The following is a 25,713-nucleotide window of genomic DNA, read 5'->3' on the forward strand; positions in this document are numbered from 1 at the left end:
TCTACAACTAAAATGAAATCTCTAGACTCTAGTTCAACACTCTTCAGCCCTGCGACTCAGCCGTCTCTCCACTCTCCACTCAGCTCCACCGGCAGCCGGCCTTAGTCTTCTCCGTCTGGCGTATGCTACTCTGATCCGTTTCCCTCCGGCTTTCCTAACCCAGACCAAACATCACAGGCGAGGGTTTCTGTCACTTTTTCCCAATCTCTGTTTTCTTCCCAACTCTTAGCTTCCTAATTTCCTTTTCAAATGAAGCTTGTATTTTTAGCTTGAACATTTAGCACAGTGATGTATTACTAATAGCCCACTGTCGCCGCCAAGGGCCCAAAGAAAAGCCTCGCAGTATTCTGTTCGTTCCAAACGCAAAACATCCGGGCAGTAGAGAAGGCAAGGGTTTCTAACACTTTTCCCCCTAATCTCTTATTTCTTCCCAAATTAAACCAAATTTCTGTTGTTTCCAAAACCTTGTGGGCTAAATTGGAATGCTATTGGAATGCAAATCGATTTTAACTTCGGTTTCCAGTTTAATGGCGAGTTGTCGGAGAAAATCCAAAGAGGATGCAGGAAGGGACGTAATAAGTGAACTGCCAGTGGAAGTGAAAGAAAGGATTCTGGAGTGTTTGCCTACTCGAGACGCAGCCAGAACTGCTCTGCTCTCTACTCAATGGAATGAGGTTTGGTTGCGGCATGGGCAGCTTGTATTTGATAAGGACTTCTTGAAATGCCTCTCAAAGTACGAATGTGAGAAAGGTATGGCTCTGATTAACACAATAAATGATATTCTCATGCTTCGTGCTGGACCCATTGAAAAATTTACTCTACAAGTTCACCGCACATCGGATCCTCAGCCCCAGCAGTGTGATTTAGATCGGTGGTGTCGTTTTCTTTCGAGAAATGGTGTACAGGAACTTAACTTGTATATTTCGCGTAACCATAAGCTTCCATCTTGTATATTCTTGTGCGGCACAATTAAGCAACTGACTATGGGTGGTTTCATTTTTGATTTGCCTGTCCCTAGTTGTATATTTCCCAGCGTAACTTCATTATTTTTGGAGAATGTTGAATTTAGTGATAATGCTAAGGAAATTGTCTACAGTGTTCCTAATCTTGAGGAGCTGATTTTCTGTGGTTGTAAAGGGATTACTAATTTTGAGATCAGTAGTGCAAAACTTGATAGATATATTGTTATTGGCTCTCTGTTTTGGATGAAGCTTGATGAATCTAGATGGTTCATGCGTTGTTTGAAAACAATTAAGACCCTTATCTTGGGTGCCCGTTTTTTGCTGGTGAGAATCTCTACTTGTCTTTTGCATTCTCTTTATGCAAATGGATTGATTATTAGGATTGAAACATTTCTTTCAATGCTCATATAATCTTTTTTCTTTTTCAAGTGTAAAGATGCAGAAATAGCGAATGTGACATTCCCTACCGCAATAAATTTGCAAGTGATTGAGTTGTATGATTTAAGTGTTTCATGTGCAGCGCAGTTTGCCTTTGTTTTGCAGTTGCTTCAAAATTCCCCCAACCTATGCCAGTTGAAGATTATGGCATTGAATTGTGTAAGACACTTGAAAACTAGGGACTTTTGCACTTGAAACCTAGGGACTATATATTTTGCAGTTATTTTAATTTCTTTTACTTATTAATTTCCTCATGGTTATGGTTGTGTTGTAGCTATGTTCTTGTGATCTAACAACGGGCACAAGTCTTTTGGAGGAACAAAACTGCTGCATTATTAAGCAAGATCTGAAGATTCTTAACACAATCATAATTGTCGGGTTTAGTGGATTTACACTTGAAATGCTTTTTGTGAAAATGCTGCTCACAAAATCTCCTACACTAGAGAGAGTTGCTATTATGGAATATGTTGATACTGATATAGAAGATACCTCCGAAGATGTCAATAGCTGGCGAAAGGAATTGTTGTGTTTTCCTCGCGCATCTCCGAAAGCACAACTTGTTTGCACTGAAAATGACGACTCCGTGTTTGAACTATTTGATTATATGTGGTTTTAACCTTGTAGGAATTTAGTATGATGAGGCTCCATGGGTTAAGTTTGGATGCAACCTAGAAATGTAATCAAATGGTTGTGGTGGAAGTTGAAACCTTGTACCTAAGTATTATGTTGTAATTAAAGTATTTTGAATCTATAAGCAGTAGACTCCAAGAATATGATGTTCTTCTGATCTTTTTACTTTTGTTAATTGTACTAGATTTTACCTATGCAGGTCTTTCTTATGACTTCATTCAGAACTACTCCCAGCATGTTTCAAACTCATTTGTCAGTGTGTAGGATACCAAACTTGTTTAATATATTCCAAAACAACTTTAAAAATGACACTAACAATAGTGAATTGAATTTGTGTATTTATATTAGTAAGTCTATGTATTTATAGAAATGAGTTTATGCATTTGTAGTAAATTTATTTAAAGTAACGAAGGTTGTAGTTGGTTGTAGTGGCTTATTGTCTTGTGTACATACCCCTGTAAAATCTTGGTAAAACATCTAATGGATTGGGCAGACGTGAGTTGCCCCGCAGACGTAGGAGATGAATTGTTATTTCTTACCTTTTAATTTATGTTGTTCATTCTAAAATGACTTATTAAAATGGTGCGTTAATTTCAAACCTAAAAACCAAGTAGAACTTTAGTTGTTTTCTTGCATTCAAGATCCACGTCACAATTTCAATGATCACTACCTACATTACAAAATGCAGTTTACAACTCTATTATTAAAAAAGAAATTAACAAAAACATTTCATAATCTGTATTATTTTAAATAGAAAGATGGTGACTCCACCCCCTCACCTTTAATTCATAATTTTGGCTGCTTTATTGACTAATTGGAGGGAATGGACTTTCAATAGCAAAGTAGAAGGAATGTAAGAAAAATATGCATACTATGGCCTTTAATTTGCAGTTGAACATAGGCAAATGGTGCCAGAGTTAATTACCTCACAAAAAACTCTATAATTCATAAGGAAAACAAATTGCCTCTCAATAGACTGCCAATAGAAAAGCATGAGAATAGAGCCAACTAACCATCATCAAATAAAAAAGTATAATCATTTCACATCTTCAAAGTAAAGGGAATACAGTTCCTAGCCTCTTGTTGATTGTAACTGCTGCAAAACAGCAGAAGAAGAAAGAGATTAAAAGGCATAATCACTTCACATAATTTCTTAATTATTTTAACTTAGACTACACAACATTAGTGAAAATTCAATTAACCTACAATAACTCCTAATCAAGACATATAAGAACACATTCACAAGACTTACAGAAGGAAACATATTGTTTTCCCATGATTTCAATTATGAAATGAAATTCATTCAGGTTAATTGCTCAATTTGAGTAATATTGTCTTTAGAAGATCGAACAGCTTTTGAAAAACCATAAAATCATTATGCAAACCTACCCAAACACACACACACACACAAAAAGACTTATTGAAATTCACCAGTAGAGTTTTACTAGAGGTTGGCGTTTCAGTATTTGATTTTTTTTTTTCCTTGATAAAGAATATGCCATTCTTTTCAATTTTCAGCATATATTTTCATAACTCTTTAAAAAAAATTGTAGTTTTAACCCATAAAGCAATAAAAACTATTAAACTTTATTAAAATTTTATTTATTACATAGTATTTTAGCATTTTTTAATATTTTTTTTAATTATAATATTCTACAGTATTGATATTTCATTTGTAAAATAAAAAAATTTGATTTTAAAATGTTTGTGTAGGGAAAATATGGACAATGTACCACACTTGAAGATGACATATTTAAGGAAGAAGGTATTAATTGATCTATTTTTCAAATGAAACACTAAAATTGAAAAGTCATAACAATAAAGATAATAAAATTATAAAATACCCATGTACTAAGTAAAATTTGAATAGAGTTTAATAATTTTATTCTTCTAGGAGTTAAAAGTGGAGTAACTTTTTTGAATAGTTAGATTAGTATATTGCAATTGTAAAAGTTAAGAACTAAAATAACTAATAATAATGAAGAATTGATGGACAAAAAATACATTTTTCCAATTATATATTTGATAGTGTAAGTTGTTGAATGTTGACTATGATTGATAAGAGACTTTCGTTGGAATTAACTCATGTGAAAAAAAAAATTGAAAAGATGAAAATAACCTTTGTCTAAAATAGGATTTTACCGGAGAAATGATCGAAAGAACTAAAAGTGTCTAAAATATAAAAATTTAGAGTGTTAAATGACAAAAATAATAATCTAAGATTAAATTTGATTCGACTGGAGCCTCATTGTTCTTTCAATTTAATGGCTCGAAGTTGTCGGCGACTCAAAACTGTAGCGGATGCAAGTAGGGATTTAATAAGTGAGCTGCCGATAGAAGTAATGGATAGAATTTTGGAGTGTTTGCCCACCCAAGAAGTCGCCAGAATTGCTCTGCTCTCAAGGCACTGAAATCATGTTTGGTTGCAGCATGGGCGGCTTACGTTCGATTCCGAATTCTTGCAAAGTGTCCAACGGTGCCAAGATGATGTAGGTAGAACCCTCGTGAACATAATCAATAATATCCTCTTTTTTCGCGCGGGATCGATTAAGAAATTTACTCTACAGATTAAAAATAAAGTCGCATTTCATTAGTTTTTTTTTTTTTTTTTTTTTTGCATGACTAAACGTTACAAGTTATCAGTGTCATACAATGGACTACTATCCTCCATAACTGGACATTCCTCATCATCATCAAGAAACTCAAATTTCCAAATAGGTCCATTGTGCTACATGACAATTTTGTTGATTACATAAATCCCAGAAAATGGCCACACATAACCATTATAGTCATAATCGTAAGTGTAGCCAAAGAAGAAATAGTGTCAAGAATCTGTACCCGAAGTTCACTGATTTTCTCTCTCTCTCTCTCTAACATAATTTAGATAACTTTAACATATGCGAATTAAAGAGCAAATAAATTAAAACTAAAACGCCAACTACCATGTAGTGTGATGGCATCCCGGTTACCTAAAATGTTTGAGAAAGTATAGAATAGAATTTAAAACATATTCTTAAGCGGGTGGACATTCAAATTGAAAGTAAAGTAGAAGAGTTAATTTCACCATAGGTCCTTTGTCTTTGGTGGCAATTCCAAATTTAGTCCCATACTATCGTCATTTCCATTTAACATCTCAAACTATTATTTTTTGGACACTTTTAGTCATTCTAATGACTTTTCATTTTTTTAGTAAGGACATTTTTGTCTCTTCATATTTTTCTTTTGTTATATTTTTTTGGTCTCAACCGATTTAATTGGTTTAGGACTTTACTAAAATCGGTTGAAAATTATGGTTACTAAAAATCACAGGTTACCTAAAGTCCTAAACCAATTAAACCAAGTTGAAACTAAAAAAATAACAAAAGAAAAATATGAAAAGTTAAAAATGCCGTTACTAAAAATAGAAAAAGTCATGGGAAGGACTAAAAGTGTTCAAAAAATAATAGTTTGGGATATTAAATGACAAAAATGACAATTTGAGACTAAATTTGGAATTGCCCATCAAAGACAAATGACCTCTGGTGAAATTAACTCTAAAGTAGAAATAAAAACAATAATTCAAAATTCATATTCAAATTATATTGCTTAAACACTAAATTTCTAAAACATGAATTCAAAATAAATGAGTAGCAAGTTAGCATTCAAATTGTATAAACCCTATCATTCACTCCAAATATGCAAAATTCTAAACTTTTTGCATTTTCACAAAAAAACATTTCAGAGTGTGAATCCCACCAAATGATTCAATCTTGATTATTGTGTTAAGCATTTTCAATTGTTGGACGAAAAATACATTTTTCCAATTATATATTTGATAGTGTAAGACTATAAGTTGTTGAATGTTGACTATGATTGATAAGGAATTTTTGTTCGAATTAATTCATGGAGAAAGTAATAAAAAATTGAAAAAATGAAAATAACCTTGTTGTCTAAAATAGAGTTTATCAAAAGGAAGAAAGGTTAAAAAATGTTCACACTTACCTTTGTTAGCTATTTGTTATCTTCCTCATTGACTTACAAAGAGAATTCTTGAAATAAAGTTTGTGAATAATATTGTATAAGATTTTTTTTTTTTTGAATGTTACTGGCCCTATTACATTGTAGTATCTGTTCATATACTTTCTCAGCCTACTGAAACACAAAAAACCAATAACGTCTCCACTAAGACTCAAACTCATAACCTTCCAAATGAAAGTCCAACCCGGGTACCATTAGACCACATAGTCTTGGTATTGTATAAGATTAGTTTAGGTGTATACCATATTGCCATATTGGTATATTAAGATTTGAGGAATAAAATCTCAATTAATCACTTAACATAAATAAAACTCAGAAATTACCTTTAAAAAAAAAAAATCATTCAAAACGGGCGTCATTTTTGCTATGCCGAAAAATACCATATTGAAATGCCTCCACCCTAGTTCCACAATCAGCCGTGTCTCTATCTCCAGTCTCCACTCCCAGAGTCTTCTCCGTGTGGCGTCTGCTACTCTGCTCCACGGCTAACCCGCAAAGGCCCAAACCAAACATCATAGTGGTTTCTGTCACTTTTCCCTCAATCTCTGTAATTTAATGGCTCGACGTCAGCGACTCAAAACCATACTGGAGGATGCAAGTAGGGATTTAATAAGTGAGCTGCCGATAGAGGTAAAAGACAGAATTTTGGAGTGCTTGCCCACCCGAGATGCCGCCAGAATGGCTCTGCTCTCAAGGCACTGGAATGATGCTTGGTTGCAGCATGGGCAGCTTGTGTTCGATTCGGACTTCTTGCGTAGTGCTGAACAGTGCTATGATGATGAAGAAGATATAACCCTCGTGAACATAATCAATAATATCCTGTTTCTCCGTGCTTGGCCTGTTAAGAAATTTACTCTAGAGATAGACACTGCATATGATCCTTGGCCGCAGCAAACTGATTTTGATAAGTGGTGTCATTTTCTGTCAAGAAATGGTGTGGAGGAACTTAACATATTTTTATATAATTATCCAGGGCCACAATATCATCTACCATTTTGTTTACTCTCTTGCAGGACAATTAAGCAACTGATAGTCCGTGGCTCCTTTATTGATTTGCCTGTAAATGCTTGTGATATATTTTCCAATGTCACTTCATTAGAGTTCTTGCATGTTGAATTTAAGCGCGGTGTTAATAGAATTGCCTCTAGTATTAGTATTCCTAAGCTTGAGAAGCTGGCTTTCAAACTTTGTAGCGGGGTCAATAAGTTTGAGATTAGCAGTCCAAAGCTTGAAATCTTGTATGTTATTCATTCTATGGATGATGTGGTTGACTCGAGATGGTTGGCACCGCATTTGAAAGCCATTAAGACTCTTTGGTTGTGTGACTCTTCATTGGAGGTGAGGATCTGCCCAGTTACTTTATGCAAATGGATGGATAGATACAATTCTTTACCTTTTGGCTTAGTTAAAGTTCTTGTGGTTGTTAATTTTGTTTCTTTGTTGCTATTTTTCAAGTGTATGAATACATCTATGTTTCCAACTGCAATAAATCTGCAAGTGATGATGCTATATGGATTAAATTTTTGTTGTCGGAAGCAGCTTGCCGTTGCGATGCAATTTCTTAAAAAATGTCCTAACCTATGTGAACTACGTATTTCGACGGACGAGGTAGAGTATATATTTGGCAATCATGTCTGATTCTTCTTGTTTTGCTTTTTCAAATGTCCTCACTGTTGTGCTTGTCTTTCATTTCATCTTGAGTTATAGTTCGGTTCGGAGGATGACAAAGAAGATGCTTCAAGGCTTTTGGAGGATCCAGATAGTTGCTTTGGTATTCATGAGCTGAAGATGCTTAACACAATCAAGATTAAATCAAATTGTTCCGCACTCCAAATGCTCTTTATAATAATGTTGCTCTCAAAATCTCCTGCGCTAGAGAGATTTATTGTGAAGTTTTGGGGTATGAATGCCCCCGAAGTGAGAAAAATCCAAAGGAAGTTGAAATGCTTTCCTCGTGCATCTTCAAACGCACATATTGTCTTCACGGACAATGACAGTGATTCTATGGGTATGGAGTACTGGTAAAATTGGTTTAGCCTTTCAAAAACTTGGTGAATCTCCATGGGTTCAATCTTTAGAAATGTAAGCAATGGTAGTGTTGGAAGTTGAAATGTTTTCTAAGTTGTTCAGCATGATCGGAGTATTTGTAATCATTAAGCATTGGGGGCAATTAAGAATGTTCCTCTATTTGCTTTTGTTAATCAGCAAGCATTGTGGAAAATTTTGACTGGACCTTAAACATAGTTCTCAAATGCATTTTTGCTTTTGGATTTTTAACCAAAAGCATTTTAGCCTTTGGGGTATTTTGACGAAATACCCACGCATTTATAAAATGAGTTTGTATTATTTTGCCAAATTGAAAAGCGTTTGACATATTAAAAAAAAAAAACATATTTGCGTTCCTAACCTTCTGTGCTTGCAGATCAGATGAACCGAAGGAGAATGTGTTTTCGGAGAGCTTCGCCGACTCGGGCTCGGAGAGTTGCGAATAAGTTCACAGCATTGAGTTCAAAGTATTGTGTAGTCCATAGATTGTTTGCCATATTTAACAAGCAAAACAGAGGCCATTTATTGTGTAGTCCATAGATTGAAAATGCCTTTCTTTTGAAGGATATTCATTAGGATAGATGTAAACAATTTTTGCTTTTGTAGAGGCACAAGAAAAACATAAGATGTTTCCACATAACATTAGGGAAATTGATCATAATGGAAAAATATGAAAGTGATGGAAAAAAATGAAAAAAAAATATTTTTGGACAAATTTTAGTCAAACACATTTCCCAAATGCATCTTTGCTTTTGGATTTTTTTTTTTTTGTTAATAAAAAACCCAAACCAATTTTCGAAATGCATTTGACATAAAAAAACACACACATTTGCTTTCTAACTTTGTATGGTTGCAGATGAACAATGGAGAATGTGTTTCTGGAGAGCTTCACCGACCCGGGCTCGGCATCGATGGTGTTTTCCGATATGAGGTTGGCGGTGGTAGCTACGATGTTGGCCTTGGGAGGCAGCGATGTTGTTTATTTCCGGCATAATAAACATGATACATAAAATGATACAAAGAATATATCACATAGTCAATACATTAAACACCATTGTAAAATTAAGATATAATAATAATTTCTAGGAAACGAAGTAAAAATAAAGAATTTTTTATTTATTTATTAAAAGTGAACTTCATCCAACTATACAATAAGAGCACATGGAGTAGGTTTAATGGCGCTTCCAAATCTGAAAAGCAACCTCATATAGTAATGATGCATGACTGCTGACCAGGGACGGAGCCAGAAAACTTGAGTTGGGGGACCGATGTAGTAGAGAAAATTTACAATGTTAGCCGACATTATAATTAATCGTACCATATTATTATATATACCATACATTATTGTGATTATTATTGATAATAATTTCTAATTATACTATGTGTAATAAAGTATGAAATACATAATTATATGAGTACGATCGACACATGTGCCGATCATTACTTTATAAATTGTTCACATAACACAAAATATAATAATAACAATAGCAACAACATTTATTAAATATATATTCTCTTAACATCAAATAAAAAGTTTTGTCAATTATTTTGTCACCAAATTTTTTCATAATTAACTGATATTCATTTCACTGATTAACTGAATATTTCAAAATTTGAGAGATAAAAGACAAAAACCAAGACCAATTAAACATTCAATATTAATTTTTGTCAATTTCAAAACTAATCATTTAAAGTTTTAAACTAGCAAATGTACATCTTAAAAATGTAAATAAATAATTAAAACACACAATAAATCACTAATTAATTAATCAACATAACTAATAAAATCAAAGCATATATCTCTGATTTGGAGATTTTTTAAAATTAAAATGTATACTTTTTTTGAAAGCAATTAAAATGTATACTTGATTCTCTTCATTATTAAAATCTTGATAAAAGAAATAAGATAATAAAGAAAAATTTTAATTTTAATTATATGATTTAATTTTTTTATTTAATGAAAAATAGTGAACCTTAATATATATTTTGAGTTCATTTAATATAAACATAATAGATTGTTTTATTTTTAAAAAAATAGAAGGGGATCAAAAATATATTTTATCTCTACGTACTATATCAATATATACATACATATTTGCTAAAAAATTTAGGGTGAGGGTAGGGGTGGGGATGGGGGGCCAGGGCCCCCTGGCCTACCCCATCACGTAGCTCCGTCACTGCTGCTGACTAGAGACTTGAAGAAGATGAGTAAGAGTATAATGCATATATATAATATAAGGCTATGATATTATAAGATTCTTTAATAACAACTTTCTTTGAAGCATGAGACTTTTGAGAGCAGAAATTTCAGAAAAGGTATTTTTTGAGTGAGGTTACATTAAATGATTCAATCTTGATTGAGCTATGCATTTTTTAATCCCGATTAATGATGCAACTCTTTGAATTCTCCAAAAGCATTTCAACAACTTCTATGAGTTTGAACTCCAAACTTAAGAGTTCAGCACCACTCTTACCCTGGAGATTGTAGAGGAGATATATCACAATTCAAGCCTCAACTAGCATACATTTTCCTAAATGCTTTCTCACAGCAAGACAAAATCGATCTATACCTCCATAATTAAAATACTTTATGATTTAAGAGGATGAAAAAGAAGCTGTTTCAAGACTTTTGGAGGATCCAGAGAGTTGCTTTGTTATTCAGGACAGCTGAAGATGCTTAACACAATCAAGATTGAATCATACCGTGAATTCACACTCAAACTGATTTTTATAATAATGTTTCTCTCAAAATCTCCTGGGCTAGAGAGATTTATTGTGAAGTTTTGGGGTATGAATGCCCCGTGGTGAGAGAAATCCAATGGATGTTGGAATGCTTCCCTCGTGCATCTTCAAACTCACATATTGTCTGCATGGACAATGACAATGATTCTATGCGTATGGACTGGCCGGTAACATTAGTTTTGCCTTTCACAAACTTGGTGAATCTCCATTGGTTCAATTTTGGTGCAAGTTAAAAATGTAAGTAATGGTTGTGTTGGAAGTTAGAAATGTTTTCTAAGTTGTTCAGCATGATCGAGGTATTTGTAATCAGCAAGCATTGTGGACAAGAATGTTCCTCCATTTGCTTTTGTTAATAAATGACTTCAATTATGATTTTTTTTTTTTTTTTTTTTTTTTTTAACTTCATTAGCTTTCTCAAAATCAAGTTGTTTTTAATCATAATATAATGTTAAGGGAACTGTATATAGTATTCCTAACCTTGAGAAGCTGTATTTCCATAGGGATCAGTAATTTTAAGATCAGCGCTCCAAAACTTGAAAGCTTGTCTATTATATTAGGGGTTATATATTTGCGGTTACGTTGAATCAAGATGGCTTGCACTTCATTTGGAAGCAATCAAGGTTCTTTAATTTGCTTGGATCATGACAGCTTAGCTTGTTGTTGGTGAGAATCTCTCTTCGTTCATATAGTTAGTACGTACTAGTATTCACGAATTAAATAAATATTCTTTTCCTTCTGGTTTATTAGAGCTTTTTTTCAAGCCTCATATAATTTTTAAAATTTTTTTTTTTAATAAGATGTTGAAGTAGCCTCATTTCCAAGTGCAATAAATCTGCAAGTAATCAAACTACATTCTTTAAAGTTTGCCAATGAAAAGCAGCTTTTGGGTGTTTTGAAGTTAATTGCTTCAAAAATCTCCCAACCTAGCAATATATGTGAACTTGACATTATAACAGCAATTATTGTAAGATAGACCGGAACCTATATAGAGTGTGTGTGTGTGTATATATAATGATTTTTTTTTTCTTAATTCCCTCATGGTTGTACATGTTTTTTATTTTATTTGTTGTTGAGTTGTAGACCTGTTCAGATGATGACATATATAGAAGCTCCTTCAAAACTTTTGAAGGATCCAGATAATTACATTATTAATCAGGATCTAAAAATGTTTAAAACAATCAAGATTAAATTGTTTTGTGAATTTACAATTGAAATGTTTTGCAAAATGCTACTCTCAAAATCCTCTATACTAGAGAGAGTTGTTATTACGGAATCTTGTTATATAAAAGATGGCTACATGGTGATCAAGATCCTAAGGGAGTTCTTGTGCTTCCCTTGTTCATCTCTGAAAGCAAAAATTGTTTGTATCGAGAAGGACAAGCGTGAAGAAAATGGGAAGAACTGCATTGCTTGTTTTACTTGGAAGAAAGAAACAATAAAGGTAAAAGTGTATTGAATGAAGAAAACCACCACTTAAATACAGACGTTGTAGTTGTGAGTGAAAGTACATATATATCCTCTTTATTATTTCATTGCTTCCTCTAATACCCCCCGTAAGTTGGCGTGTGTAAGTTTTGAACACCCAGCTTAGATACAAACAGTTCAAATCGAGAGGTTGAGAGAGGTTTGGTGAAGCCATCGGCAACTTGATTGAGAGAGGTGACAGATAGGAGCTTTGACCAAAACTTGAGTGATTTTTTCTCGCACAACATGGCAGTCTATTTCAATATGCTTCGTTCTTTCATGAAAACCATTGTTCTCAGCAATTGCATTGGCCGACTTGTTATCACAGTAAATGATGGCAGGATCTTTTACAACAACATTCAATTCACGAAGCAAGGAGATGAGCCACTGGAGTTCACAAACAGTGGTTGCAAGGGCCCGGTATTCTGCCTCTGACGAAGATTTCGACACTGTTGATTGCTTCTTTGACCTCCAAGAGATGAGGGATGAACCAAGGAATATACAGTAGCCTGTGAAAGATTTGCGGGTGTCCGGACATGAAGCCCAATCTGAATCTGAGAAGGCTTTGAGAAGGTGTGTGGTTGCAGCTGGATAAAAAATACCCTGACCGAGAGAACCTTTAATGTAACGAAGTATGCGATGTGCAGCAGTCATGTGAACTATTTGTTTGCAGTGGAATTGACGACTCCGTGTTCGAACTATTTGATTATATGTGGTTTTAACCTTGTAGGAATTTAGTATGATGAGGCTCCATGGGTTAAGTTTGGATGCAACCTAGAAATGTAATCAATGGTTGTGGTGGAAGTTGAAACCTTGTACCTAAGTATTATGTTGTAATTAAAGTATTATGTTGTACTTAAAGTATTTTGAATCTATAAGCAGTAGATTCCAAGAATATGATGTTCTTCTGATCTTTTTACTTCTGTTAAGTATACTAGATTTTACCGATGCAGGTCTTTCTTATAACTTCATTCAGAACTACTCCAAGCATGTTTCAAACTCATTTGTAGTGTGTAGGATATCAATATTAGGACTAGTATTAGGACTACATAGAGTCCTAAAAGTAGTCCTAATAACCAAACTTGTTTAATATATTCCAAAACAACTTTAAAAACGACACTAACAATAGTGAATTGGATTTGTTTATTTATATTAGTAAATCTATGTATTTATAGAAATGAATTTATGCATTTGTAGCAAATTTATTTAAAGTAATGATTTTATGTACTGGTTGATTTATTTGAAATAAATAAATAAATATCAATATGAGCCATTTATAAATAAAAAAATTTCAACTTATACTTTCACACAATAAAATAGTCATTATTTAGTATATATAAATGATGAAAATTAAAAAAAAAAAAAAAGAAAGAAAGAAAGAAAAGAAGACTAGTCTAACAATATGATTTATGAATTATAAGTTTATAACAGTATGATTTAAACTAGTCTAACCGTATGGTTAATTGTACTTTCAAATCTAATTAATCATTAACTAAAATTTTTAAAAATTCCATTAATCGAATCAAAATATTTCGATTAAAAAATGACTAATTAAAAATTTCCAGTTTCATCGATTAGTCCTTTTTTTTCACTAAATTGTGTACACCCCTAATTGAGGTCCAAAAATCTTGCTTATGAATTTCAATTATTCTCCTGACCTAATTAAGTTTTGGGCCTCAATTGGCTTTAGACCTGGAGTCCATTCCGCCTATAGGTTTGGCAAATTACACAGCCCACATAGCTGTGTAGACCACAGTCCAAAACGACATCGTTTTTACAATTAAAAAATTATGTTAGTCAATAACGACGTTTATTCAGTCGTTATGTGTTAGAATAATGAACCTCCTGGGGTTAGATGATGCGGCATTTATGAGTTAGAATAATGTACTTTATGAGTTATAAAAATGTATGTTGCAGCATTGGAGTTAAAGGAAGAAGCAATGGAGAGGAAAAAAGTAGGTTGCGTGAAAATTAAAAAAAAAAAAATTGCGACCCACGTCTCTAACTTAATGGCGTCATATCTTCTTAAATGAGAGACGATATCATTTTGAACTGTGGCCCTATCCACAAAGCTGTGTGGACTACATTCCATTGCACACAATAATGATTGCACAGGTTTAAACCAAGATGAAAATTGATAAGCAATCATCATTTAAACCTAAAAAGATGAATAACATTTCAGTCCCCTTCGGTTACCGTAATTGGCAAAGTCCTAAACCAAACATCATAGTATAGGGGTTCCGTAATCGGCAAGTGATTAAGATGTATGAGTTAAGTGTTTCATGTAGAGAGGAACTTGCCTTTGTTTTGCAGTTGCTTCAAAACTCCCCCAACCTATGCAAGTTGAATATTGCGGCATCGATGGTGTAAGACATGAAACCTATGGACTATATATTTGGCAATCATATATGATTGTTTTCTTTTCAATTCTTTGTTAATTTCCTCATAGTTTGGTGTAGCTATGTTCTTGTGATATAATAACGGGGTACAAGATTTTTGGAGGATCTAAACAATTACATTAATAAGTAAGATTTGAAGACATTTAACACAATCATCTCTCAAAATCTTCTATACTACAGAGACTTGTCATTATGGAATATGTTATTACTGATATAGATACCCCCGAATATGTCAATTGCTGAATTGCCTAAAGGAATTGTTATGTTTTTCTCGTACATCTCTAAAAGCACAAATTGTATGCATGGAAGATGATGACTCCGTGCTCGAATTATTTGATTACATATGCTTTTAATCTTGTCGGGATTTAGTATGATGAAGCTTCATAGGTTCAGTTTGGATGTAAAGGATGCACCTTGTATAGACTCCCAAGAATGTTCTTCTTTTTGCTAATGTTAATTGTACAAGATTTTACATATGCTGTTGTTTCTTATTATTTCATTTAGAACTACCTAAGCATGTTCCAAACTCATTTGTCAATTGTAGGGTAATAAAGTTTAACAATTTTCAAAACAACTTTACAAATGACACGACAATAATAAATTATATACTTACGATAGTGAATTTATGTATTTAGGGTGTGTTTGATTCATTGATTTACACACTAGAAATGAGAATCAAAATCATAGTTACTGTCTGGTTGACAACATTATACAAAACCACGATTAGTAATCTTTTGAAACTTAGAGAAGAACCGGAAAGAAAGAAGATGCATTTGCTAATCCAAAGGCTAGATTTTCACTTAAAATGAAAGAATAACATGAAATGACATTTTTGCCCTTCATTTACATGGTGCAAATTGAGCAAATTAATTTAATGGCTAGACCACTGTTGGTAACATTTTGAAACTCGAAGGGAAGACCACAAATGATCAGTTTTAAAGTTTAGGACTATAAGTAGCAAAATCAGCATACTCGGAGGATCACAGATAATATAAATAAATAAAGAATTAATTTCACTTTTGGTCCCACGACTTTTGAGTTCTTATCATTTTTGGTGCACAACTTTAAATTTTTTCACTTTTGGTGCCTAATTTTGTTATTTTTATCAGTTTTGGTCCTTCCAACCAAATTGATGGTAAAATATTTCCGGATTTTATATTTTAGGGACAAAATCGTCATCCAATTTAAAGATCTTCAATATTTAAACAAAAGAAAAATCATATTAAAAGGAAAAAAAGAGTTTGGCAATTGTCGAAATTATAAATCCCATAGATCTTTCTGGTTTCTGCCCGTCTTCCCCATTATTCTCATCGATCAAACACCTATAGATATGATTTTAAGTGATTTTGTTTAGATATTGAAGATGCTTCCTTAGGATGACAATTTTACCCCTAAAAATATAAAATCCAACAACATTTCGCTGTCAATTTGGCCGAAAGGACCAAAACTGATAAAAATAACAAAGTTAGGCACCAAAATTAAAAAATTTTAAAGTTGTGCACCAAAAGTGATAGAACATCAAAAGTCGTGGGACCAAAAGTGAAATTAATTCATAAATAAATATGTAAATATATAAGGTAAAATCTAGATGCAAAAAGATATAAGTTAAAATTTCTAAAACTAAAATGAAATCCCTAGACTCTAGTTCTATACTCGACCTTCGCCCTTCAGCCCTGCGACTCATCTGTCTCTCTGTCTCTCCACCGCGATTCTCCACTCTCCACTCAGCTCCACCGGCGGCCGGCCTTAGTCTTCTCCGTCTGGCATCTGCTACTCTGATTCGTTTCCCTTCGGCTTTCCTAACCCGCAAAGGCCCAGACCAAACATCAGAGGTGAGGGGTTCTTTCACTTTTCCCCAATCTCTGTTTTTTTCCCAACTCTTAGCTTCCTAATTCCCTTTCTATTTACGAAATATGCAATCTTGCGTTTTGAAGAATAGAACGATTACAGGTTTCCATTTCGACAGATGCCTAATTGTTCTTTCAATTTAATGGCTCGGCGACTCAAAACCGTACCGGACACAAGTAGGGATTTAATAAGTGAGCTGCCCTTAGAGGTAAAGAACAGTATTTTAGGGTGTTTGCGCACCCCAGAGGCTGCCAGAACTGCTATGCTCTCAAAGCACTGGAATGATGTTTGGTTGCAGCATGGGCGACTCACGTTCGATTGGGAATTCTTGCAATGTGTCGAAGAGTGCTATGATGATGAAGGTAGAACTCTCGTGAACGTAATCAATAATATCCTCTTTTTCCGTGATGGGCCGGTTAAGAAATTTACTCTACAGATTTCATGTGATGATCCTACGCCGCAGCAGTCTGATTTTGATAGGTGGTGTCTTTTTCTGTCAAGAAATGGTGTGGAGGAACTTAACATATGTTTAGATACTGATGTGCAGGAATATAAGCTGCCATTTTGTTTACTCTCTTGTAGGACAACTAAGGAACTGAAAGTCCGAGGTCCCTCTATTCATTTGCCTGTAAATGCTTGTGGTATATTTTCCAATGTCACTTCATTAGCTTTCTACAATGTTGAATTTAAGTGTAGTGTGAGTGGAATTGCCTCTAGTATTAGTATTCCTAAACTTGAGAAACTGGCTTTCGGATGTTGTCAAGGGATCCACAAGTTTGAGATCAGTCCTCCAAAGCTTGAATTGTTGTCTGTTGTTAGTTATATGTATGATGATGTGGTTGAGTTGAGATAGTTGACGCCACATTTGAAAGCCATTAAGACTCTTTGGTTGTGTGGCTCTTCGTTGGAGGTGAGGATCTGCCTCGTTTAGTCGTTTTACTTCATGTAAATGCATGGATAGATATAATTTTTTACCTTCTGGCTTGTTAAAGTTCGTGTGGCTAATTTTGTTTCTTTGTTCCTATTTTTCAAGCGTATGGATGTATCTGTGTTTCCAACTGCAATAAATCTGCAAGTAATGAAGCTATATAAATTAAATTTTGGTTGTCGGGAGCAACTCGCCGTTGCTATGCAATTGCTTAAAAAATGTCCTAACCTATGTGAACTGCGGATTATGGCCGATGAGGTAGGAGTATATATTTGGCAATCATGTATGATTCTTCTTGTTTTGCTCTTTCAAATGTCTCACAGTTGTGCTTGATTTTCAGTTTTTCTTGAGTTATAGTTCCGTGGGAAGGATGACCAAGAAGCTACTTCAAGGCTTTTGGAGGATCCAGACAGTGGCTTTGTTATTCAGGAGCTGAAGATGCTTAACACAATCAAGATTGAATCATTCAGTGAATTCGCACTCGAAATGCTTTTTATGAAAATGCTGCTCTCAAAATCCCCTGCGCTAGAGAGAGTTGTTATTGTGCAATCTTGGCATATGAATGCCTCCGAGGTGAGAAACTTCCAAAGGAAGTTGGAATGCTTCCCTCGTGCATCTCCAAATGCACAAATTGTCTGCACTGGCAATTACTATGCGTCTATGCGTGATGACTGGTTGGATACCCATGGTTTTATCCTTTTAGAACCTTAGTATTTTTAATCTCCATGGGTTCTATTTGGGTGCATGTAGCTTAGAAATGTAAGCAAAGGTTGTGTTGGAAGTTGAAATGTTTTCTAAGTTTAGCATGAGGTTTTTGTAATCAGCAAGCAATGTGGGCAATTAAGAATGTTCATATATTTGCTTTTGTTAATAAATTACTTCAATTATGCTGGCTTTTTTTATTTTTTATTTTTTATTTTTTTTTGTTTTTTTGTGTGCTCGCGTATATTTGTTCATCTAAAAATGTTAAGGCATTTGATAGTCAGAAAAATTCCTGCCATAGATAGGCCAATTACTATTTACTAGTCATTAAAGAATTTTCATATAAATGAGAGGTTCTCAAGCATAATATCATCAATCAAAAATTTTAATATACTTGTAGGATCAAAATCAATACAATGAAATTACATTTGAAAATATGTAATGATGTAATGATTAATAGATATAGATCAACATATAATAAAGATGCAATCTCTCCGGTGTAAGGTGCAACATAATGTTACAAGTTTTCAGCGTCATACAATGGACTACTATCCTCCATATCCGAACGTGCGTCAAGAAATTCAAATTTCTAGGTCCATTGTGCTACATGACAATTTTATTGATTACATAAAACCCATCAAATGACCACATGTACTTGAGTCGTGTAGGACTGGACCAAATATCTCCATCTAATGGACAATACAATAGTTCTAGCATCTTCTTGGCAAAAATTCCAAAATATTATCAAGAATCTCTACCATAGAGGGACATCATATTCTTTCACTCTCCATTTTTGTGATGCAAGTATCCAACAATAATAGGAAAGGAGGAACTCCATATCCAATCGTTATACCCTGCACCACAGCGCACACAGCACTGTGCGCCCCACGCCTCCTAAAACGACGTCGTTTTGGTAAGTTATGTAGGTAGTTGACGTGATTATGTATATTATGGTATACAATTATGTGTATTTGTTTATACTTTATACAATTATGTACATTTTTTTTATACAATTAAGTACATCCGAAACAGAAAGTTTATGTGTATTATGTTAAAAGTTTATGTGTATTATGTATTATGTTAGATTATGTGTATTATCTTCATTTTTTTTTTTTTTTTTTTTTTTTATAAGTATTTGTATTTTGTTATACAATTATGTACATTCATGTATACAATTATGTGTATTCTAGTATAAAATTATGTACATTTTTGAACATAAGATTTTTTTAAAAAGAAAATTAACCGCCAACACAGGGTAGCGAAATTTCAAAAAAAAAATAAAAAATAAAAATTGAAACGACGTCGTTTTGCATCAGGGCGCACAATACAATGCGCGCCCTGGTGCACAATATAAATTGCTCTCCATATCATCCCTCATTATTCTCAACCTACAAATCTACACCATATAAAATAAGCTAAAATGATAACCTCAGGACATATTAAATACACTATAAATACTTTTCAAAAAAAAAATACACTATAAAAATTCAAAAAGCAAGTTCATAACAATACCAGAGAAAAATAAGATATTGCATCCCCTAGAAAGAGCTTTCTTCAATTTGGCATCATATCATGCCCTTCCATCACATGCAATATTGTTTAGCTGCAGTCATGAAAGAACATATATTATCAGGATTGCCAACAACAAAGGTTAATTAATATGGAAGAACTAATTATGCATATTCTACCTAAAACTCAGTGGGAATATGATACGCTCTTAATTGTAATTATGGAGCTTAATTAGGAAGAATTATTTATATTTCTAGAATTAGTATTATAATTAGGATGATACAACTTAATTAGTGGGATTAGTATAGGGAAATTATGTAAATCACAATATATCATTACCTTGTATAGTTAGTATAATTTTAGTAGGTTAATTATTATAGGTATTAGTAAATTAGTATAAATAGACTATTGTATATGAAGATGGAAGAAGCAGAGAAATATATTGTTATTCTAGTTTTTTATATTGAAGAGTTCTTCATTCTCTTTCGTTATATTGTTTTACTTTTGGAGTTACCGTAACTCGAATACGGATTGGAGCTAGAAGCCTGCTCGAAAGGTTTCTTCCGTTGCGTACTAAATTTTTGTACGTAACATTGGTGCTTTCATTGATCCCGTTGGTGAGAGTATCTCCTATCTTTTATTTATTTATTTATTTGTTTGTTTGTTTGTTTGTTTGTTTTGTTGCATCCCTTGGAATTTTTTTTTTAAAAAAAAAGGAGAAAAAAATTTGAAAACAAAAAGAAAAAAACGACAGAAAAGAAAAAAGTAAAAAAAAAAAATGACAGAAAGCAAAGGAAAAAGAGTTTTTTTTTTTTTTTTTTTTTTTTTTTTTTTTTTTATGGAAAATATTACTCACTGGTGCTTATTGGTTTCTGTACACCAAATTTGGTATCCGATCGATGATTTTGTATTCTATGAGATCTTTTCTACGAAAGGATCCGTGTAATATATTCATATTTTAAAGGGAAAATTATAAAAAATGCCCCTCTATAATATGCCAATTATCAATGTCATCTCTGAATTATGAGTGGTGTAAATGTTGCCCCTCAATTATCAAAACGGTGCACATATAGCCCCTTCCGTAATGGACATGTGGTTCCCCGTTAGTGTACGACACCATTAATTCGGAGTAAATATGTAATTTAATTATTTTTTCCCTCCCTCGATTCGAAGTACCAGCGAGGGACAGCGGTGGGGAACCACAGGTTCGTTACGGGAGGGGCTATATGTGCACCATTTTGATAATTGATGGGCAAAATTTACACCACTCATAATTCAGGGGTGACATTGATAATTGACATATTATAGAGGGGCATTTTTTACAATTTTCCCTATTTTAAAAGATGATGGCCTTACTTTCCAAGCTTTGGTATGGTTTGATTCCATTGTGGATTCAATCATAGCCAAACAAACATTCCATGGCCAAAATATTTATGAAGGGTTGCATTATGGATATAGAATTTCCTGATGCAGAATTAATAATGGCTACATGTGGGGAAATAGATCATCAAACTCCTACTCTTCAAGTGAGAAATGATGCGGAAGTGTAATTGAAAAAGAGATTGGTGATTATGTGGTTGACATGAGTTTTGGGGAAATTATTGGTGAGGACTATACTAATCAAGCCAATCAAGACGAAATTAAAAATTTTACTGAGGAGATAGATGTTGCACCAAATGCTACGGGAGAACACATCATAGTTTGCATGGATTCAGCCCAAATTGAAGCACCAATTAAAGATAAAGTACCAACTACAATTGTGCATATTAAGTCTCCCCAATTGTTTCAATAATCCATTTTCACATCAATAGTGTCTTTGGAGGAAAAACACATCCACTTTGCAATTGAAATGATTCCCAAATTGGTCAAAATCATGACACCAACATGGAATTCTGTTACAGGGCAATTCAGTGAACATGTTGCCTATGATGCCTACGTGTGCCAAATCAACCAAGTAGTATCATCAAGACATGAATATGCTCATTTTCATACTTACACCTTGTTAGGAATAAAGTGTAATAGTTTTGATGAGCCAAAAATGTATTTTCTAGAACCCCCCAATTTTATTTTTGAGTCTAGTTGTCTATTAGCCTAAGTCCCAAGTCAAGCCATAAAGTCTATGAAATTCTTAGCAAAATATACTTATCCAGAATGTTACTATTTGAGAATTATTTACCTTAAAAGACACTAAAGGATGAAGTGGTGAAGTGGATAAGGAATAAGGTTGTTGAAGTTAGAGGTCATAGGTTTGAAACTCAATCTTTACATTTTTGAGTAACAGATAAAGAAGGGGACGACCAAGAGGCAGACTTGGATTAATTTGTGAATTAATCTAAAATGCTACTAAAGCCATTCTGGGAATAAAGATTAAATCCAGAAATATTAATGAGTTAATATGGGAGATATATGTTGTTGGGTTCATGTTTGAATCTCATTAGAAGCATATCTTTGAAAGATGACACTTGTTAGGTGCATGCTACAATGTGGACACATGGAATGCTAAGTTGACTACAAGTTTGGAAGCTTGTGGACATGATAAGGAAGATGCACGTGAATTCTTCTACACATCTTCTTTCTCATTTAAATCTCTTGCTATGCATCTCAAATCATTTCAGAAGAAGAAATGGTCGAAGATATATTTTTTTACTCAAGCAAGAATCAGCAGCAAATCTTTTGGAAGATTTCAATGCATCTCAAATCATTTCAGAAGAAGAAATGATCGAAGATATATTTTTTTACTCAAGTAAGAATCAGCAGCAAATCTTTTGGAAGATTTCATCATTTTGAATCCGTCAAGATAAGGAAATTATTTTTCGGAGAAGATTCAACTAATGAGCCGATATGTATGACTTTTTGAAGATTTGTCAGGTGAGGATTTTCAAACTCACTGTAAGAAGCCCATCTCTTGCATTAAATCACCGCAATGCAAGTTGGCAATAATGTGTAGCTGATCAAGATGAACGATCTAGATCAACTGATGTTACAACGATAATATAGCTTCTTCAGCTATATATACCAGAAGACTTGAAGACATGAAGCAGAGAGCAGAGCAGAGAGTGCAATACACGAAAAAGAGAAGGCAAGACAATACAAAGAAGCAAAATTTGAAATATCCAGTTTTGAGCTTTCACGAGAGATTCTTCAAGTCCTTAGAAGAGAAATTTGTTTTCTCTAAATCTTACCTCTACTTTATGTAGAAAGAGGGTTGAATGTAGCTTTGTGCAAGACACTACCCTGTGAGTGTAGCTTTGTGCGAGACACTCGTGGTTGCTGAGTGTTGCTGAGTGTAGCTGTGTGCGAGACGCTCGGTGGTGCTAAGTGTAGCTGGGTGCAAGACACTTAGTTGGTGTAGGAGTATAGCTTTGTGCGAGATACTCGGGAGTATAGCTTTGTGCGAGATACTCGGGATTGAGTGTAGCTGTGTGCAAAACACTCGGGAAGTGCCTGTGTGCACTTGATTCACTATTTGTATCTGGGTGAACGAGATAGTGAATTTCCTCCTTGGAGTGAAAGGAGAAGAGATTCTTCGACTTCAAAATGGTTGATTCAAAAACCGTGCTAAGTCAGGTAGAAGATTTGTAATTAATCTTTGATGAGATCCGTGGAGAGGGCATGGTGCTAAGTGAAGCCTTCCAAGTGGGATCTGTGATCCATTTGTTGCCTCCAGGTTGGAAGGACTTCAAGAACTACCTTAAGCATAAGCGAAATGAGATGAATCTGGAGGACCTGATCCAGCGACTCAGGATTGAGGAAGGGAACAGGACGAATGATAGGAAAGTTCCTATCGTTGTTGGCGCTAAGGCCAATGTTTTGGAGCATGGTAAGAGCTCCAAGAGGAACAAGAAGGACAAGCGAAAGCTAGGTCCGAAAGGTGGCATTACCAAGAACAAGTTTCCTGGTGAATGCTACAATTGTGGCATGTATGGCCACAGAGCATCTGAATGCAAGGCTCCAAGGAAGAAGAACAAGAGTTCAGAAGCCATTGTTGTTGGAGATAGCAATCAGAAGGAGGTCGAGATTAGCCTTTCGGCTATGGTGACCGAGGTGAACCTCGTGGGCTTAAACCCTCGTGAATGGTTCATTGATACCGGAGCAACCAGGCACTTGTGTTGCAACTGAGAGATGTTCAACACCTTTGAGACCGTTGAGGGTGAAAAGGTGTGGATGGGAAACTCTGCTCAGTCTGCTGTGGAAGGCATGGGCAAGGTGGTTCTGAAGATGACTTCCGGGAAAGAACTGACGTTGAACAACGTGCTGTATGTTCCTGAGCTAAGGAAGGATCTTGTGTCTGGCTCTCTGTTGAACAAGCATGGCTTTCACATGGTGTTCGAGTAAGACAAAGTAGTTTTGTCCAAGTTAGGGATGTTTGTTGGTAAAGGATATGTAACTGATGGGCTCTTTAAGCTCAATGTAATTCCTGTTATCAATAAAAGCAAAGTTAATTCTGTTTACTTGCTTGAGTCTTCCAATTTGTGGCATGGTAGACTAGGTCATGTTAATTTTAATTCTATGCGTAGATTAATTAGCATGGACCATATTTCTAACTTTCAAATTGACACAAATAATAAGTGTGAAATTTGTGTTGAGGCAAAACTAACGAAAGTACCTTTCAAGTCCGTTGAAAGGGAAACTGAACCACTAGAACTAATCCATAGTGATTTGTGCAATTTTAAATCGATACAAACGAGAGGTGGTAATAAGTATTTTATCACGTTTATCGACGATAGAACACGATATTGCTATGTGTATTTGCTTAAAAGCAAAGATGAAGCCGTTGATAAATTCGTTCTTTATAAGAATGAAGTGGAAAACCAACTTAATCGGAGAATTAAGAAGTTTAAAAGCGATAGAGGTGGTGAGTACGAAGCACCTATTGGTGACTTCTATGCGAGTGTAGGTATAATACACGAGCGTACTGCACCTTACTCACCTCAATCGAACAGTGTTGCCGAACGAAAGAATCGTACATTGAAAGATATGATGAATGCGATGCTTATAAGTTCGGGCATACCTCAAGATGCGTGGGGTGAGGCGATTTTGACGAGTAATTACCTTTTGAATAAGGTACCCCACAAAAAGCTCGATAAGACTCCTTATGAGCTGTGGAACGGTAGGAAACCTTCTTACCAGTACCTGAGAGTGTGGGGGTGTCTTGCCAAAGTTTTGGTGCCAACACCTAAGAAAGTAAAGATAGGTCGTAAGACGGTGGACTGTATCTTTATTGGCTATGCACATAATAGTAGTGCTTATCGGTTCTTAGTACACGAGTCCCATAATCCGGACGTACTTGAGAGCACGATAATAGAATCATGGAATGCATATTTCTTTGAAAATATATTTCCTTGTAGGTCCAACGAGGGACCTAGCGCGTCAAAACGAACGTTTGACGAAACTATGGATAATGATAGTGGGGGAATCTGAGAAAGAACCTGTAACACCCCAGATTTTCAAGACTTTTAAAACTTATATAATAAAGATAGAATCTCATAAAATCCCAAGATACGATACAAAGAGTACGGGGTGCTATGCCACACCCGAGCTAGAGAACTCGGGTGCACAGGCTAAATTCTAAGACCTTAATCAGTATCAGTACTAAATCATGGCACGCAGGCCGAAAGGGAAAAACTGTCTAAGCTATGCCCCCAAGCTTCTAGCGCGCTCCAGTGATCTACTCGTCTGTGCCTGAAAGCCAAATATATCTGTTCAGCGAGAGATGCTAGTAACCCACTCCAACGCGTTGAAATACAATACATATATATATATATATATATATATATATATATATATATATATATACGAAAACCATTTTGAGCATGAAGATATATTCTACGAACTCTAGCTTTTAAAACAGGGATAGACTCAACAGATAGGGCTAAGCACAGATAGCAGTTTATACCAAGCATATACAGTTCACAATAGGCAAGACAGACAAGATAAACACAATTAATAATCATAACCTAACATATACGATTCCCAATATGAATCCCATAGTCACATCCCCAAGGCACTCATAACAACAACTCCTCCA

The 25,713-nt window shown here is 34.5% G+C and overlaps 3 protein-coding genes across 4 annotated transcripts in view; all 3 read left to right on the forward strand.

Annotated features, from left to right (window-relative positions):
- Positions 1 to 18,361, forward strand: part of LOC109147232 (F-box/FBD/LRR-repeat protein At1g13570-like) — a 35,709-nt gene extending 17,348 nt beyond the window's left edge. Inside the window, exon 4 of the mRNA XM_019294862.1 lies at positions 17,832 to 18,361. Coding sequence (XP_019150407.1) covers positions 17,832 to 18,185 — 354 coding nt within the window. The 3' untranslated portion in view covers positions 18,186 to 18,361. The remainder of the gene's footprint in view (positions 1 to 17,831) is intronic.
- LOC109147238 (F-box/FBD/LRR-repeat protein At1g13570-like) lies at positions 190 to 2,205 on the forward strand. 2 transcript variants are annotated; one of them, XM_019294875.1, is made up of 4 exons: positions 190 to 387; positions 524 to 1,286; positions 1,392 to 1,559; positions 1,675 to 2,205. In XM_019294875.1, the coding sequence occupies exons 2-4, from the start codon at positions 528 to 530 to the stop codon at positions 2,014 to 2,016; spliced, it is 1,269 nt and encodes a 422-aa protein (XP_019150420.1). In that variant the 5' UTR covers positions 190 to 387; positions 524 to 527; the 3' UTR covers positions 2,017 to 2,205. The 2 variants fall into 2 exon arrangements, with proteins under 2 accessions (XP_019150420.1, XP_019150419.1); XM_019294874.1 differs by having other exon boundaries at positions 190 to 1,286.
- On the forward strand, positions 4,264 to 8,106 carry LOC109147252. Its single transcript, XM_019294908.1, has 4 exons — positions 4,264 to 4,523; positions 7,061 to 7,385; positions 7,503 to 7,655; positions 7,755 to 8,106. Exons 2-4 carry the CDS (start codon positions 7,302 to 7,304, stop codon positions 8,070 to 8,072), a joined length of 555 nt encoding a protein of 184 aa, XP_019150453.1. The 5' UTR covers positions 4,264 to 4,523; positions 7,061 to 7,301; the 3' UTR covers positions 8,073 to 8,106.
- Positions 18,362 to 25,713: the final 7,352 nt, after the last annotated feature.

The sequence above is a fragment of the Ipomoea nil genome, unplaced genomic scaffold, assembly GCF_001879475.1.
Source record: "Ipomoea nil cultivar Tokyo-kokei standard unplaced genomic scaffold, Asagao_1.1 scaffold1978, whole genome shotgun sequence".
Lineage (NCBI taxonomy): Eukaryota > Viridiplantae > Streptophyta > Magnoliopsida > Solanales > Convolvulaceae > Ipomoea > Ipomoea nil.